The sequence below is a fragment of the Haliotis asinina genome, chromosome 6, assembly GCF_037392515.1.
Source record: "Haliotis asinina isolate JCU_RB_2024 chromosome 6, JCU_Hal_asi_v2, whole genome shotgun sequence".
Taxonomy (NCBI): domain Eukaryota; kingdom Metazoa; phylum Mollusca; class Gastropoda; order Lepetellida; family Haliotidae; genus Haliotis; species Haliotis asinina.
The window spans coordinates 61,236,344-61,253,421 of NC_090285.1; the positions used below are offsets into that span (position 1 = coordinate 61,236,344).

The window sequence follows — 17,078 nt, forward strand, 5'->3', positions numbered from 1 at the left end:
TACATTCAAGATAATCCACACCTGTATAAACACAGAAGTTGCGGACGCTGATGAAAACGGACGATGTTCCAGTAATGAAGGCAAGAAGGTCCGTCAGTGATGTTATGGTGATGCCCATGCCAGCTGAAGCAAACGTCATCCCAATTCTGTCTGCCACAGACTCGTCTTGGTGAGGGTAGGTGTCCGCCCAACTTGACATCAGCAGGAACATGTCGTTCACACCAATACCTGTTAGGAAATATCAGTTTTAAAACCTCATCTAACGACACTTTAATGAAAAGTTTGGTCTGTTATTTTTATTTTACTTTGTGAACACAAGGAGCGTTTTACGTGTATTTTGAAATTCTGCAGCTACCTAGGACAAGAAATGGCATCGTCCCAACAATGTCGACAAACTTCATTCCACACAGGCTAACAAGACCAATGGAAGAAGCTATCCCCATTCCAGCCGCTAGAACACCTGCCCAGGAAACCCACGTCCTCGATGACACCATGTCACCACCAGCGATTATTGTTGCATAAGTGATCATCAACGTGAAAGTTATTGAGAAGTAAGTGATGTCCCCTCCGGTGTTGGCATTCAGTTCTTTGTTCAGAGACTGCGATGTAGCATAGCTCATTGTAATGTTTTCAGGTTTCAAAGTTGACATTACTTTGATGAATTCATCTTCCCAGGCAATCGCTGCAGCACGGAGAATGACCGAATCCTGCCTCAGGTGGAAGGTTACTTTCAGGTACCCTGCTGAAACTAATTTACCGTCCTTTGCTTTGACATTTCCTAAGACTGAAGACAAATCAATATCGTTGAATACTGGATATGTTACACCGACAGTAATAGAACCGTTGAAAGTATCACCAGATCTGTAGCATCTTCCATCTCGTCTGGCACATACATCAGAGTAGGAATACTGGACATTGTTGAGCGTAACAGTTATATCCTTGATGTAATCAATATAGAATCGTATTGTTGACATTGAGGCATCATCAATAACATTTACAGTTGAAAATATAACATCCCCATACAGATCGGACTTTGTCAATGAGCGAGGGAAGTAATTGCTGCCAGAGTCGTCTTCAAATACTGCCTGAATCTTCTGTCTGTCCTTGGAGGCCTGACTACCCACTGGAGTATATAGAGTTTCAGTGTCCGATTCCGACGTCAGTTTCAACATCCCACAGCTCAGACCAGCAGTCACGATTAATGACAACGCGATGAGCTTGATAGGGTGGGAACCAATTAGAATTCCAAGCTTTCTGAATTGGTCATTGAACCATTTCGAGACTCGCACATGGCAAGCCATCTTATTATTTGAACCTCCTCCTTGTTCACCTGTAATTGAAATGTACAATATGTGTTTACCATTAGTAAATAATAACAATTATAATAATACTAATAAACCGTGAATAAAGTCAGTGAAAGCAGGGTCTATTTTAACGTTTTCGAATACCCTTTTTGTGAAAACCTACCTGATTACACTGATCCCTTATAATTTTTTACACAGTTTGCCCATCTTTTACAGCAATAATATTTTAGTTATTTCAGATTTTGAATCATTTAAGTTTTATAGAATAAGGTTAGTTAAGGGTTTATCAGTAACTTAGGGGAGAGTGGGCTGTGTTTTTGTAAAGGTCAGCAAGCAATGTAAACGGCCTAGAAACATAAGAGATGATATTTTTAATTGTAAACCAAAAGTCACGGTGTTCCGTAATCTGAATGGTTGAAAGACATGACCAAATGATATTCGATTCCTGGAAACTGCTAGACTATTCGCTGCGTATTGACACGTAGACAATTGTCTCTTTGTGTCATCAGCAGTCTTGACGTCATTCAAATCATATTGTGACGTTAAGTCAGAATGACGTCACAAATGAACAGCTCCAGATGCTACCATGGGAACCAGCTGAAACGGCCAGCTGATGACACTTCACTGCTGTACCCGTACTCGATGTAAACGAGTGCAGTAATACCCTTTGGTTTCCGTTTTTGTTTAAAATGCCGATAACCATCATGTGTTGGCCAATTTCCGGGTGTTATTGAGTATTTGAAGCATGGGAATATTTCATTTGAAACCTCCGACTGACGCCGTCGGTTCCAAATGTATTCCCGTGCTTCAAACACTCAATAACACCCGGAAGTGGCCAACACACGATGTGTCTCTCCTAAATTTTAATGTAAACACCTCAAGGGCACTCGGTTTTTTTTAAATTCCCAAACTATGCAAAACGTAGTCCCTATTTAGAGACAGCTTCACTCACCCATAGCGTCGTTCTGCCTTGAAGAGGTTGATAGATAATGTCCCCTTCAATGAAAGTATGTTGAGGGATTCTGAAGAAGGATATGAATCAAGTCCAGTCAACATGTAAATTCCCTATAACTTAACACTTATCTCTCGTGAAATAGTTCGTTTCAAATGGCTATTGATATATTCGAGCTTTACGGCTTTTTATTCACCATCTGGTAGTGTAACAAAGGTAGTCATATATCAACAGAAGGGAAATAGATATTTGTGAACCACATGCATATTCGACGTTAGCCTTTCCTTGTCATATACTAGTAACATGGTTATCACCCATATAACATGGTTATCATTTCGAACAAAACTGGCAGTTTGTCCTAGTCACGGGAAAATGGAATCAATAATTTCTATTAAAAGAGCTATGTGTTCTATTTGTACTTCATTTTCTTACTGATCTTGATCAGAATAAAATTCCGGCATACAGTGACATTTTATAGCGAAAGGTCACGCATACCGGAAGTCAGATTGTGTAACAAAATATTAGTTTTAATCTGATGGAGCTCTTATTTATTCATAATACGTCACATTTTACAATCCCAAATCAGTCAGGGTCATGTTATTGAACACACATGTAAAACTAGTCAGGGAAATGTCTTTGGACATCTCAACAATTCCGAATGAACTCTCTAATGACTTAGTCTGCCCTTGACGTTTTGAGGACAAGGCGCAATGAGACTATATTGTCACCCTTTCGTAAGCAATCACCCGGACAGTAACCCTTACGGACAATTCAGACCCGTGAAGATCCGGGGTAAAATAGACCTCCAGCAACCTATGCTTGCCATATGCTTCACTATGCGACGATGATGCACTCGCTCGCTCGCTCACTCACTCACTCACTCACTCACTCACTCACGCACGCACGCACGCACGCATGCACTCACTCACGCACTCACTCACTCACGCACTCACTCACTCACTCACTCACTCACGGACAATTCAACCTATCAGGTTCACAATGAGCAACACAAATGCTTATGTGGTAATGCAGATCGAATCATATAAGGTGTATACCTAGACGAAGTATACATAAACTGATAAGAAACGTATGATGGATAATTTAACCTCGTATATAAGAACATGTCCATCTTAGGACCAGCCATAAGTTGATGGAATTAAGAGACAATCTAAACACTTATATTACACGACATGATATAAACAGATTGGTTTCCTCTTAAATCCGTAGAATCCATTTCGTGACCAAAAACGGAACATATAGCGTGAAACATATCATACATCAACGCTGATTTTCTTGATAATGTTTGTGTTTTAATTTATACAGTTCAATTCTAATGAATACTCTAGGGGAAAATCACTCATATACATTCAAAGAATGTAATTGATCGAATTTCAATAAAACGTACCGGCATCACACCAGACTGTGATGTGTGTGCGTGTTTGTGTGTGTGTGTTTGTGTGCATATATAAAGGTAATGTCAATACTATATTATATCATAAACAATTTTATAAGAATGTTTTACTTAAATTCAGGAACACATTTCTTCATTATCCAAAACTGTTATGATTAATTATCAAAGGCTCTTTTGGGAAGAAGAAATATGCAACGTCAACTTTACTATCATAAATACATACCATGACAAGCATGACAACTAGATAATGAACGCCATTCAACCATTATCAGTTTTGTGAATAAATAAACAGCAAATGTCTGAACATAGATCATATCAAATAAACCTATCTACTTTAACAATGAAACATAAAGATGAGTTCAACCAAAATAGGCATCCACACACCATAGCCATGATACTATTAATTACATTTTGGGACGGTTTACAAATGAATGGACAATTGTCCGTTGGATTTGTTGTCTCTAATGAAATATATGTTTTGAATGACAAACAATTGCTAATAACTATGCCTATCTCGAACTAGTGTTTCCCCATGCAATGAACATTTAAAAAGGGAGTCTGAAATCACGTGCTGAGAAGACTCGTATTACATTTATGTCAGTTCCCATAATTTTGGCATTTTGACCCATATATTCCAAACTGTTTCATACACAAACCCAACTGATTGTGTTTCATGAAAAAATATGTCCATTATGTGTGTAACCCAGCTGTAGAAGATGAAATATTCAAGCTATACACTCAACAACATTCAAGCTATACACTCAGCAATATTCAAGCTATACACTCAACAATATTCAAGCTATACACTCAACAACATTCAAGCTATACACTCAACAACATTCAAGCTATACACTCAACAACATTCAAGCTATACACTCAACAATATTCAAGCTATACGGTGGGTTTTCTGTTAAAATATCCTGTAACTGCCTTTGTCATGCCATCCTCCAAAAATGAAAATTCTAAAAAGCATGGGAACCTGAACTTTGAAGTCTGGTAGAAAGAAAACCCAATAAGGAACGTTACAATGACATTCATCTTGTGTATACAGCATGATTTCACGTTATCGCCACACGCAAACACAATGTATAGGAAGCACGTGCACAGCTTGGGAACCGCCTTCACGTGCATGGGGTGTCATTATGAATCTTGACGTTTTTAAGACAGGTCAATAAATCACTGTAGACCATTTTCTTCCGATAATGTGTGTATGTTTAGGGTTTCAGAGTCAAATCATACACTCCTGACTGAAAACTATAAACCTGAAATTTTCATGTCATACTCCAGTCACCTAACAAAGGGATAACAGAACGAACAGCTTGGCTTTGAATGAAATCCATGTGGCGATGCATTCACAGAACATTATTTTTATTGTACCAACATTGATTCAATCCCATATATCTCCCAATTTCCCAGCATATGTTGTATGGTGCTTTATGTAAAACATGCTGTTATCCTTGGAAGCAATGTCTTGTTTTGTGAAATGTATGTAACATCTGCTGTATGTATACTTATATAGCTAGTATATGAGCCAGAGGCCTGAAGTATAATAACGTGAATAAGCATCTTTGACTTTGGCTACTACCATACCTGATTAGCCAGTCTTAATTTTCCCTGACAGTAACCCTAAATTTCACTGACTTAAACTCCAATTATTCCCCTGACTATTAAACCCCTGGCTATTCCCTGACTTTTGGAAACATATCAATATTCACAGATTTTCCCTTGACTTCCAGAGAAAAGCCAAGCCTCCCTAACTTATCCCTGACCCTTGGGAGCCCTGTTCACGTTTTCAGCAATATTCGAGCAATATTACGGTGGTAGACATCGTAAACGTGCTTTACAAGGTGTACACATGTGGGGAATAGAACCCGGGACTACGAGCCAACGTCTTGACCATGAGGCCACCCCGGTGCCTCTAAGCTTGAAAGATGATAAGATTCCATACATATAAAATAATACACCATGACAAATGGAATTGCCTCCAACAATAAAATGACAACATTTTAAACGGGATTAAAAAGTAGATCTCTTTCTTATAACAGATTATCTCTCATATATCAAACACATTTATACAAATAGTATAAAAGATATACACAACTTACCGAAGTCGGGGTCCACCAAAACGTGACCTTATGGCTCCAGGTTTTTTTCAATGTAAACATACCACGGCAAATTGTGAAATGGTGTTGCTATGTGACAGATAACACAGATGGGAAAACACCAAAACATTACGCTTAGAGACAACCCCCGCATGCCTAGTTCGTTCAGTTTATCTTGTCAATCCAATCGATAATACACCAGTGTCAGACGGTGGAGGTTAGTTAATATTGCAGGGTTTTTAAATAGCTGTTGGAAATTCAAACAATTCACTTCATACTATCATATCCTGGTCAGTTATATAAAGTATATTTAGACAAACATGGATTGAGGACATTGATAATATATTCCTGGATGTATATCCAATAATAAAGTGCTTTCCTTCCTCTCTTTCATTTTCCTATCTCTTCTCTCTATTCTTTTCTTAGATGTATATAATTTTAAAATGTACGTATGTAAATATTAGGGAGCGGACATTTTAAGTTGTATACCTTGTCCCCATTCCCGTTCACGAATTCTTTGTGAGCCCTGCGTTTCTTTGTGCTTGTCTATGATACATTTGTGCTCAACATTAAGAGATCAGATGATTTAATGGTCTTCAAAGTCACCATGACATATAAACAAATACATAAATGAATATACAATGACTTGTGTAACTTGTGTACATGGCATATTTGGGATTACACTTACTTATTGAAGTACAGATTCTGGTACTTTAGTTGGACCGTGTCCCAGGTGGGATTCGAACCCAGAACCTCAGAGTCAGGCACCTATCCGCGACTTTCTCAAAGTTGGGAGTCGGACGACTGGTAAGCTAAACTGCGGACTTTGTGTCGCACTTTGGAGGAACAGAGAAAATGTTATTCGAAACGCGACACGCGACACGCGACACGCGACACGCGACATCGCGACAATGCTACAAACAGTCGAAATGTCGCATTGTCACATTGTCGCACTTTGGTTAATTTTTGCCTCATTTTGCTTGTTTTTGAGAGGGCGATAACGCGACAATGTCCCTTCTCGGATTCCATAGTTTTCTGTAAATTATCAAAAGGCTTTATATCTGAACTTCAATTAAGCAGGATGAGATACCGTACGTATTAAAATTGTTCATTGTAAATTGTCAGACAATATGTCTTAAAAATGTTAGTCCTCAGCCATGTTATATAGACTAGCAGCGCAGACCCAATTATATCCAGACCCAACTATTTCTATGCATGGCAAATTGATACACACAAAGAAAGTCTTTAGCAAACCAAGTAACTACTTACTGCTTGTCTTTGTGGGTTGTTAGAATATTGCAGAATATTTTGTGGTTGCGTGGACGCAGCAAACTTATACAGATTTCTGTTTGTTCGAATGAAATGATAACAAAAACGAGCGATATGGATGGCCACGCTCAAATGCTTTCAAACAAATGTTCGGTAACTTGTGACTCCAGTTTGCTAATCTTTTCGTGCAAACCTGGAAGCAACAAAAGTAACACTTGTGCATGATTTAAGACCAACATGTGACACCTGTAATAAACTCACACAGAGACAAAAAAATATGACGCAAGACAGATAATCTAACTAAGAACTTTGCACTGTTTGTGTTGTTTGCACAGATGCCATTAAGTACTGTATTAGAGAACAATAAAAATAGAAATTAAAATCCTTTTTGACAAAGAACAGTAAAACTACAACCGTGTCACAATTAAAGTAAATCTAACATGATATCATAAAACGATATTATTAAAGGGAACAGCAATACAATACAAATGGATTGCCAACAGCTGAGGATGAACAGGAACGATCATGGCAATGGCGGTAAGCAAACACAGATCATAATGTAAAAATAACTCGCGTTTTAGGCGACAACACAAAAAAGGGTGTTCGAAAATACGCGTTCATAAGCAGAATCGTAGCTAAGATACATTCTAACAATTAACACTTAAAAAATGAAGATCATGAAAAATAATCCCAATATTTGTAATTGTATCCACCCTTGATGAAACCGGAAGCTCGTATGACATCGCATGGACGAAAACTACCATTGATACATTTTCTACATTGATTCAAATTCCCGTAAATTACAAAATATACAGTATAATTAACTTTCTAATCTCCTTCAATTGGTAAATAACTGTAATTTTCGTATGTTGAATAGTTTCTCTTCGCAATATTGCCTCCGGTACATATGATTCGCGGTCGTTAAGTTTCGAATAATGTTCTGAGAAGGGGAAATATTGTAAAATGTCAGTATGTCATAGCATTAACCTGCTATTGTCCTGTGTCTATCGTCACAAGAAGGATAATTCTGATAACTGAACAGATGCATGAAACATTTTTGCCTTTCACAGAAATGGATGAAACCAGAACTAGTGTAAGAATTAAATGGATTAAATTGGATTTCTTACAATTGAAATGGTGGGATAAAAGAAATATCCATCGTCTGTGTAAATTCATTTCACTCAAAATAAGTACTATATTTTAGATATTTAACCTACAAAACAACACATCTTATGTTCTCCAAGTAGGAGTAAAATTGTAATAATTCATAGTTTTGCACATTGTTTGATGTATGTCTTTTTTTTTGAAAAAAATAAATTACTGGTCAAGTGATCCAGTGCTTTATTCTACAAATTTTGTGAGATGACACGCTAGAATCTACATAATGATGATTCATTTAAATAAAATGTGTGATGACATCGTAAATACGATTAATTTACGAAGAACATTATTGAATATCTTTTTCAGAAATGTGTGTGTTTTTAAAATTTGTTTCGCTCTGATATTTGCCGATACAAATATACAAATATACAAATATGAAAATAAAGTACGTCAATTATGAAGTTAAGAATACTGAAATCGGTTTGCGCCATTTAATGATTTATACAGGTTTCTGACATGAAACTCATTTCACTGTCAATCAAGTAATTTAGGAAATTTGGGAACATTTACATTATTAATGATTGCTTTGGCCTCACCCTCTGTATGTTTCAAAATATCAGGATATTTTGGGATAATGAATTTCCATTTTTCAATGTGGCATAATAGGAATTATTTGTCGCCAGCTTCCCATCTACTGTATTGAGTCTTATATGTTGACTGCATATTCAATGCAGGTTGTTGACAGTTATGAAAGATGATATTAAGTCATGTTACAAAAAACAATTATTTCAAATCTTTAAGAGGCCCATCATAGGTATACTCACTATTTACGTAATGAAAAGCTATATCAACACACATGCACGCGCGAGCACGCACGCACACACAAGCACGCACGTACGCACGCACCTACTCATCTATTTGCATTGATCGCAAAGACCTAAATTCCATACATTCATATTATAAAGTGACTTCTCGATAACAACCTGAAGTGGCAACAGGCCGTGAACGTTTAACAAACGATGGTGAAAAAGACTAACCCTTAAATATCTTAAATGCTATATTTGCTGACATTTGCCACCTAGGAATGTACCAAGAAACCGTTGACTGTTCATCATCTAAAGTTGTTTTATTGATAACCTCCATTTATTTCATCAAATAGAACTACATGAAATTTTACGGTGGCAATTTCCTTCACTATCAAAGTAAAATAAGTGAGAGGCAATTGTTCTGGGGGGCAATTGTACGGGTGGAAATTGTCCTTCACCCTACAAAAATACACAAGTCAGTGTTGAGACAGCAATACACTTCCCTGCCCGGTCTCAATAGAAACTGCCAGGAAAAGATAAGAGATATCAACTAGAGTAAGACCCAAGTCCGGTAAAGTGCTGCATGAACTGCTGTACCAGTTAAACAACATTTTTATTTGTGGAATATACATTCTGCAAAGGCCCGCGATGATGGTCTGATGTTTTCACTGTGATCAGCGTTTCACTGAGGATTTTATGTTTATTAGTTTTCGAGTTAGATTACAATTTATCGGTTCGCTTTGAGTCGAACAGACTATAAATATAGTGAAATCAGACGGAATGCCATCGTTTATATCTACTGATATGACCTAGATACTATCTTATATGATAAGACGTTATAAGCAATAATGTTGAAATAGATATATTTAAATCTGTATACTTCATAACTAATAGTAATCGATTTGAAACTCCTTAGGTAAGTTTCATTCTGCCTGCAAAAGCTAGAACTGTTGTTTGCCTGTATGCTCACTTGTTTTCATTGCAACACGTATCATCATGTTGTTAATTGCATCCTTGCTTCATTTACTTATGAACATGTGTATCATTTATGTATGAACACATGAGTTGTCAGTTAGTTTCGTTGATTTGTAACAATCACGATGTTGGAATTGTTATGTTGCTGTGTGTGTATTTATATAAGCATAAAATGCTTGTATAGCAACCCGGGTCTCAGAAAATTAATATGTTTAAATGATTTATTCTCATGCAAGAATAGCGGACGGGTTTATTGTATGGTAGGGAGCTTGGCCCTGGCATTAATTAATCATATCCGGTCCGTATGACTAGTTGTTGTATGAGAAATTTGCGTATGACTAATGGGATACAACCGCATGAACAGAGTGGTGCGTTTTGCAGCGGGAGTTGTCTCCTTTGACATGATTGCTGAGTATTTTGTTGCTTTCTGCTTTCCACTTTCCAAACACCCATTTCGCATTTTGTTTTGGACATGCCGGAGTTGGGTTGTTATCACTTACTTTGTACATAAAGTTGTCATTCACATTGTACACGACACGCTTGAAGAGCAGTCCCCACATGATGGGTTCTGGGTAACGCTAATAGCTCTTCGCCCTGCCAGATTCGAATAGGTCCAAAGCAACCCCATTGCCAATCTGGTGATGCTGACTTCTGAATGATGTATGTCTCCTGTTTTTTGTCTCAAGGTCCGAACCAGTCTGCCATGAAATTGGTAGATAAATGACGCTATTCATGTCGTATTCACTGGAGTATAACACCCTTGTATCCATGGTGTCAGCTTCTCGGAGATCCGGTTCTATCTGACACCGTCCTTGTTGACATTCTGTGTGTATGGTGAGAAGGGGTGCCGAATAATTTTCTTTTAAACTGGCGCTGCAACAATCTGGTTCAACAAGAAATGTAAGAAAAGGCGTTAGGATGAACAGGACCAAACTACAGGAAGTACCATGTTGGCTCATGGGCTAGATTTCTTTTTGTTAAGGACAAAGACACTTTACCTATAACGCTTAATCCTTTTGCTCATTCAAAAGCTATTTTTTGGAATTTGTAGGGACGTGACGAACGCGGGCGAAGAGCTGTTAGCGTTACCCAGTATCCACCACGAGGAGGTTGCTCTTCATGGGTGTCTCTCTAGTATAACACACTTGTATCCCTTGTGTTAGTATATTGGATATCAGGTGTTATATAGCAGTGTCCGTTTTAACATGTCATGCTGGGTGGGGCGCAAGGCCGCCGAATCAACAATTCATATCATGAATTCAATCTCGTTATGAAAGATGAGACGCCAAGATGAAGTATCTCCTCGCTTTCTTTCTTTCTCCTCCTTGGTGACTGATTAGGCCACAAGCTGACCTTATACAAAGTCTATGAAATCCCAGCCTAATGAATTACAATATTAAGAAGAATATAATCAATTACGAAGTAAATACATATTCATATCCTGATTTACAGATGGGTCCAAGGACAGTGGTGCAGAGCACTGGGTCCAGAACAATATCTTCTTGAATGCCGGATAACAGCTTTAGTTTTACAGCAGAAGCAAACGACATATCAACGGCTCTTAAATATGTTCAAAGGCACGCTGAACATAAACAATACACAATCTTTTCTGACTTTCTTTATGCCTTCAAGCTATTAAAATCTTAACATCAAATTTTCAAATAAAGTAGGCATTTCTGTGAATGCCTATTCCACCCCATCTTGGACTAGCAGCAGAATGTAATGTTAATAAATGTAACCAAAGAAATCGGGATTTTCAGGAAGTTTACTGTCCACCTGTATTGAGGGGTGAGAGGAACACATGAGATGGCTAAGCCTCCAATGACACACTTATGAGTGCTTAGCTTGTTTATAGTTTGTTATCATTATTTATTTTAGATACAACCCAATTTATAAGAATCAACAACAGCAACACATATTTTGACAATGTCCGGCGGTCGTATGGTCTATGAGTCATCAACAATGCCTTAATGTACATAATTAAAATGCGGAAAACTAAACCAACACCACCAACAACAGAACTAAACATAATTATAAAAATATCTGTCATTAAAACAGACACATATACATCGATAACAGATGCATTAACATGGCTGTCGTGGGCACCATCCCACCCAGGGACAGGCGTCAGCGTCCACGACAGGTCGATAACAAGCATACATCTTAAACATGGGAGTGATGTGACACATATTGTGTAGTATATCCGTTACTAACAGGTGATTCTACATGACGAACACGGTTTTCTCGACTGGCGTAAACTGGAAAACACAAGTGAAGTGATTCTATTCCTGTCCACAAATCATATCGCAAATCTGAATAAAAACTCCAATCAGCAAGAAAGTGTACTTCGTGTTCAACCACATTCTTGCTGCAATGTCTACAACTGTGGGCTGACAAAGGTGTTTTCGGGCGAGTAAATTTGCCAAGATCTGTTTCAAAGGCCAATGTGCTAAGAGCGAAACTTACTCATAATACTACGGTGAGTGCAGCACAGTTTCATTGAAACACGCATGGTTCAAGAAATGAAGGTGACTTTAGAAGATGATGTGTTCTAAGTTAATTAGTCGTTCAAAAGAGGCGGCAGCCAGTCATTATACACATATGAATTGCAGATTGCAAGTGGCAAAGTCCAGTCCATGTCTTATGAGATAGCTAGGTTTGGGGCTTTATTTCCAACACCAAGAAAGAAACTTCAGACTCTATTCTGTACGGCACGTATACAACTGAACTCTCTGGTGCCCAAGATATGAGACCCGTCAGATAAAATCGTTGAACTAGGTTATGCACAGCGTCTTAAAGACTAAAAAGCCACGCCACCAGCTGGTTTAAATTTGCATACTATCGCTCTCGAACCGATCTGGCAGTATCCTTTGCCGTAAAATCTAGGTCAAGATTTTCAAGTAACCAGATACGTAAATACTTGAAGAGGTTTTAATCTCTACAGCGTCCTCGCCCATTCAAAGGTTGTGGACGAATGTTCTAACAGTGCATGACCGACAATAAACGACTTTTGTTTTCTTGATGTAACTCTTGATGTTAAGGCGCCATTTTAACATCGGTGCCACACACAGTCCAACATACGTTGAAGGAAAGTGTCATCGGGTGCAGTGAAGGCAATATCATCAGAGTAAAGAAGAAGGCTTTGCATACAACCATAAAGTCGAATACAACAATGTACATACATACATAAGTGTATAAATGTGTTTCTGTGAGCTACGTTTATCACGGAATCCATTTTGTTCGTCTGCAAACAGATTGTTGTTGTCTAGTCACTTACTAAGGCGCTTTTGCATGCTGTCATTTCAGGAAAAAGGCTTAATTCTCAAACCAAAGATTGATTCACAACTACGTTGGTTTGATTTTTACAGAAGCGTATTAGGGCCACGGTGAAAAATGTTTTTGGGTGTCACTATCTCCTACGTGGCACATGCTATCTCGTACGTAGGACTTAATATCTCTTACGTTGGACTTACTATCTGCCACGTAGTACTTAATATATCCTTTTAAAGGTTCGGATTATGAAGTGTGGTTATTAAATTGGGAAATGTTTGGTTATGCAGGACGTTAGATAGTAGAAATGCACGTCAATGCATATTTATGACACTCACACAGGGTTAATACACAGTGTTGCATGGGTGTTGTTATGGGTTGCATCAGATATACTAGTAACCCTCGTATGCGATTTATTTTTTCGAAATTGTATACAAGCTGACTTGACTCTGATGGAAAAGTGTTAAATGCGGCGTAAAGCAATACGGAACTGCAAGAGATTGACATTATAGTCGTTGCTATACGTATAAGGATATAAGTACGTATAGGTTGCCACCGACAGACACGTCTGTGCACGCAGATTATGACTAATGTGCAACGACCTCTGAAATATCCGGGGCATGATAGAAAATTATAACAAAGTGCAACATGTAACGGTGAACTAACTCCAACGCGTAACAATAGGGCAAACTGAAAGCGAGGCAGTAAAGTACAACAGTTGGCCCAACACATGAAAGTAATATGCAACAATTATACTACCCATCACTATATGTTATCTATATATACATGGTTACAACGAAGCTGAATTTCTCCACCAACTTTGGGGAAACAACTGCAAACCTTTTGCAGATTATTTGCAAGAGGATAATTCATCAAACTGCTGAAAAGCTTGTGCAAATATCGTGCATGTGGACTGGTGTGTTTTGGTGTAAGGTATTGATAATTTTTCATGAATTTGCCATTTTTCACCGAGTTTAATCATTTGTTGAAAGCATGACAATAATCTTGTCAACGTTAGGAATTTGTCTTGTTATACATCAGTTCATGTGTAAACAGTACCTTTAAACAGTATGGAATATTTTGCAAAATCTAGTTTAGAACTTTTGACTGAAGTATACGGCTAAATGTACACTAGTGAGTCACAACTTTTGATGAGTAGTATAGTTCAACACACGAGTTTAATGGTGAAGGAAACAGCAGATTCTTAGAGTAAATGAAACACATGGCTGTAATCTCTAAAACAGTGACTGAAACAGTCAAATAGAAAATGGTTTCCGTGTCGGGGGAAACTAAGTTCACCATTTCAGATTAATGTACAATGTATAAGAACATACATCTATCATCTCCTACAGGAGTTACTACGTCCTACGCAGGTTATAATAAGTCCTACGTAGGGGATACTAAGTCCTACGTAGGTTATAATAAGTCCTATGTAGGGGATACTAAGTCCTACGTAGGACTTAATAACTCCTAGGTAGGTGATAGTAAGTCCTACGTAGGTTATAATAAGTCCTAAGCTTCAACGTAGGAGATACTACGTCCTATGACGTATTAAGTCCTACGTAGGAGATACTAAGTAGTAAGTCCTACGTAGGAGATACTACCTCCTGCATATGACTTATTATCTCCCACGTAGGACTATTGTCTCCTAATACTCTTCTGTAGATTTTGAATGTGAGACACTCAAGCGCACTAAATGTGTTAGCTAAACTACGTTTTTACAAATCCCAGGAAAATATTGATAATTATCTTGAAGCCAAGAAATTATTTCGTAAGGCCTGTCAAGCGAAGAAAGATTTATCCCATTACACAACTACGGCGGGTAAAGACTACAAAACGTTTTGGAAAACAAGTAAATCTCTCATTTCGTCTCAAAGTGTGGGAAACACAATTAGTCCTGGTAGCCGGTATGAGTATTTTAGAAATCTGCTTAATCCAGAGACGTCAGATGCGATGTACTATGACGATGGCCAGATTGCAGCATGACCCAGTAGGCTGTAGTGATTGTGTTTAGACTGATTTAGTGATTGTGTTTAGTAATCTGATAAGATCTGCCTAGATGAAGTTACTAAAGTCATTTCGCTGTGACAGAAGGTAAAGCGGTCGGAATTGATGGCATTCCATGATTTTTTTTTAGATTCATTTACCACTCATTATGTACACACTTTGTCTGTTATTATCATGGACACCGGAATCTTTCTGGAATCATGGAATACTGGTCTCTTGGTGCCATTGTATAAGAGCGGTGACCCTTCCAATTTAAATAATCATACAGGAACTTCTCTTTTAAGTGTTATAGGTAAAGTTTTCATATCTATATTAGAATGCAGACTGTGACAGTTCGTTGAATTCAGTAAACTGTTAAAGGACAAGCAGGATTCCGTAATAATTACTGCGCTGTTGATAACATCTTTACACTGACTCCCTGGTACAAAAATACTTGAGGAAACCTAAACAACACTTCTACGTGGCTTTTACAGACTTCAAAAAGGTTTTGATTTTGTAAACAGGAGGAAAATGTTACATCTTCTGTGGAAAAACGGTGTCTATGGTAAGTTCTATAAGGTGTCGGAAAGTATGTATTCTAACGTGTTGTCATGCATTCGATCAGGCCAGTGCAGAACACAGCCGCTCAACACTTCCGCTTGAGTTGGAAAGGGCTGTTTACTCAGTCCGCTTCTGTTTATCTTTTTTCATGAATCAGTTTGTGAAAGAACTTGATGAAAGTAACACTAATGGTATATCTGTAAATGATCGCTTTGAGGTAAGTAGAATACGTTAATTGTTTGCAGACGTTAGATACATGCATATTAAAAAAGTTTTGCATAACGTGGGGCTTTGAAGTCTATCTTGAGGAAGCAAATGTTATAATTTTCAGAAATGGAGGGTGCTTAAGAAGTTCAGAAAAAAGGTATTTTGCCGGAAAGGAAATAGTCGCTACAGCATACTATAAATACTTGGGAGTCATATTCTCGTGTAATCTGGTCCAAACATTGTGAAAAATAGGTTTAGAAGCACACTAAACGTTGTGAGCCAATAATAATTATTACTTAATTAATACATATACAGAAAATACACACTCGTAACAACTCCACCTCGTACATTATAAAAGAGAATGTCATAGTGTGATATCTCTGATAAAAAAATCAGTTATGGGTGTATCTGTGACAGCATTCCATTTACTTGCCTGTCCCACCGGCTCGGACGGGTTGTTTTCAATACGGACTGACAAATTCTCAAAATCACCTGCCTGACGGTAGTGTTAAATTGTATACATGTAAATGAGGACAGTAATCATAATTCAGGATAATACATCACTATCAATTCATTTATCAAAATATGAATGCTGAATTCATTTTGAATGATAAACTACGCCGCTTGTCAAGCCTAAATTATTTGCGGGCAGGTCAAGGCTGGCAAGTTTTACATCTTATCAACACTGTGGTTTGTGGGTTTGTGGGAGGAGAATCTAACGTATGTATTGGTACAAATATAGTTTTTAGTGGAAGATGCCATGTCAGTAACTATTGACAGGCTTGAATATTTGTGTGATTTTCTTTATGTGAAACACTTCCTGTGTCATATAACTACAAAGAGGTATTCTTTAACACTTAATTTGAACATCGGGGTACATATACAGCCCTTGGTGACATTGGATCGAGCGATTGTTTGCAAGGTGGACACGTTTTTACATCGAATCTAGGCCAGAATAACCCCACCTGACAATCACATGTTAATATCAGTCACGTAACATCGGTATCAGTAGTGAAGGAAATTCTGAAGAAAATCAGATGTTAAAAAGACAGGTCCGCCATGGTTTGATTCTGAACGCAAATATCTGAAAGCTGAAACATTTAACACTGTTATATAATATACGTTTGTCATAAA

At 37.8% G+C, this 17,078-nt stretch overlaps 1 protein-coding gene across 1 annotated transcript in view; it reads right to left on the reverse strand.

Annotated features, from left to right (window-relative positions):
- Positions 1–17,078, reverse strand: part of LOC137286607 (patched domain-containing protein 3-like) — a 37,184-nt gene that overhangs the window by 3,060 nt on the left and 17,046 nt on the right. The window contains exons 2-4 of the mRNA XM_067818555.1: positions 2,257–2,326; positions 356–1,330; positions 22–228 (exon numbers count right to left, since the gene is read on the reverse strand). Of these exons, the coding sequence (XP_067674656.1) occupies positions 22–228; positions 356–1,330; positions 2,257–2,260 (1,186 nt within the window). The 5' untranslated portion in view covers positions 2,261–2,326. The remainder of the gene's footprint in view (positions 1–21; positions 229–355; positions 1,331–2,256; positions 2,327–17,078) is intronic.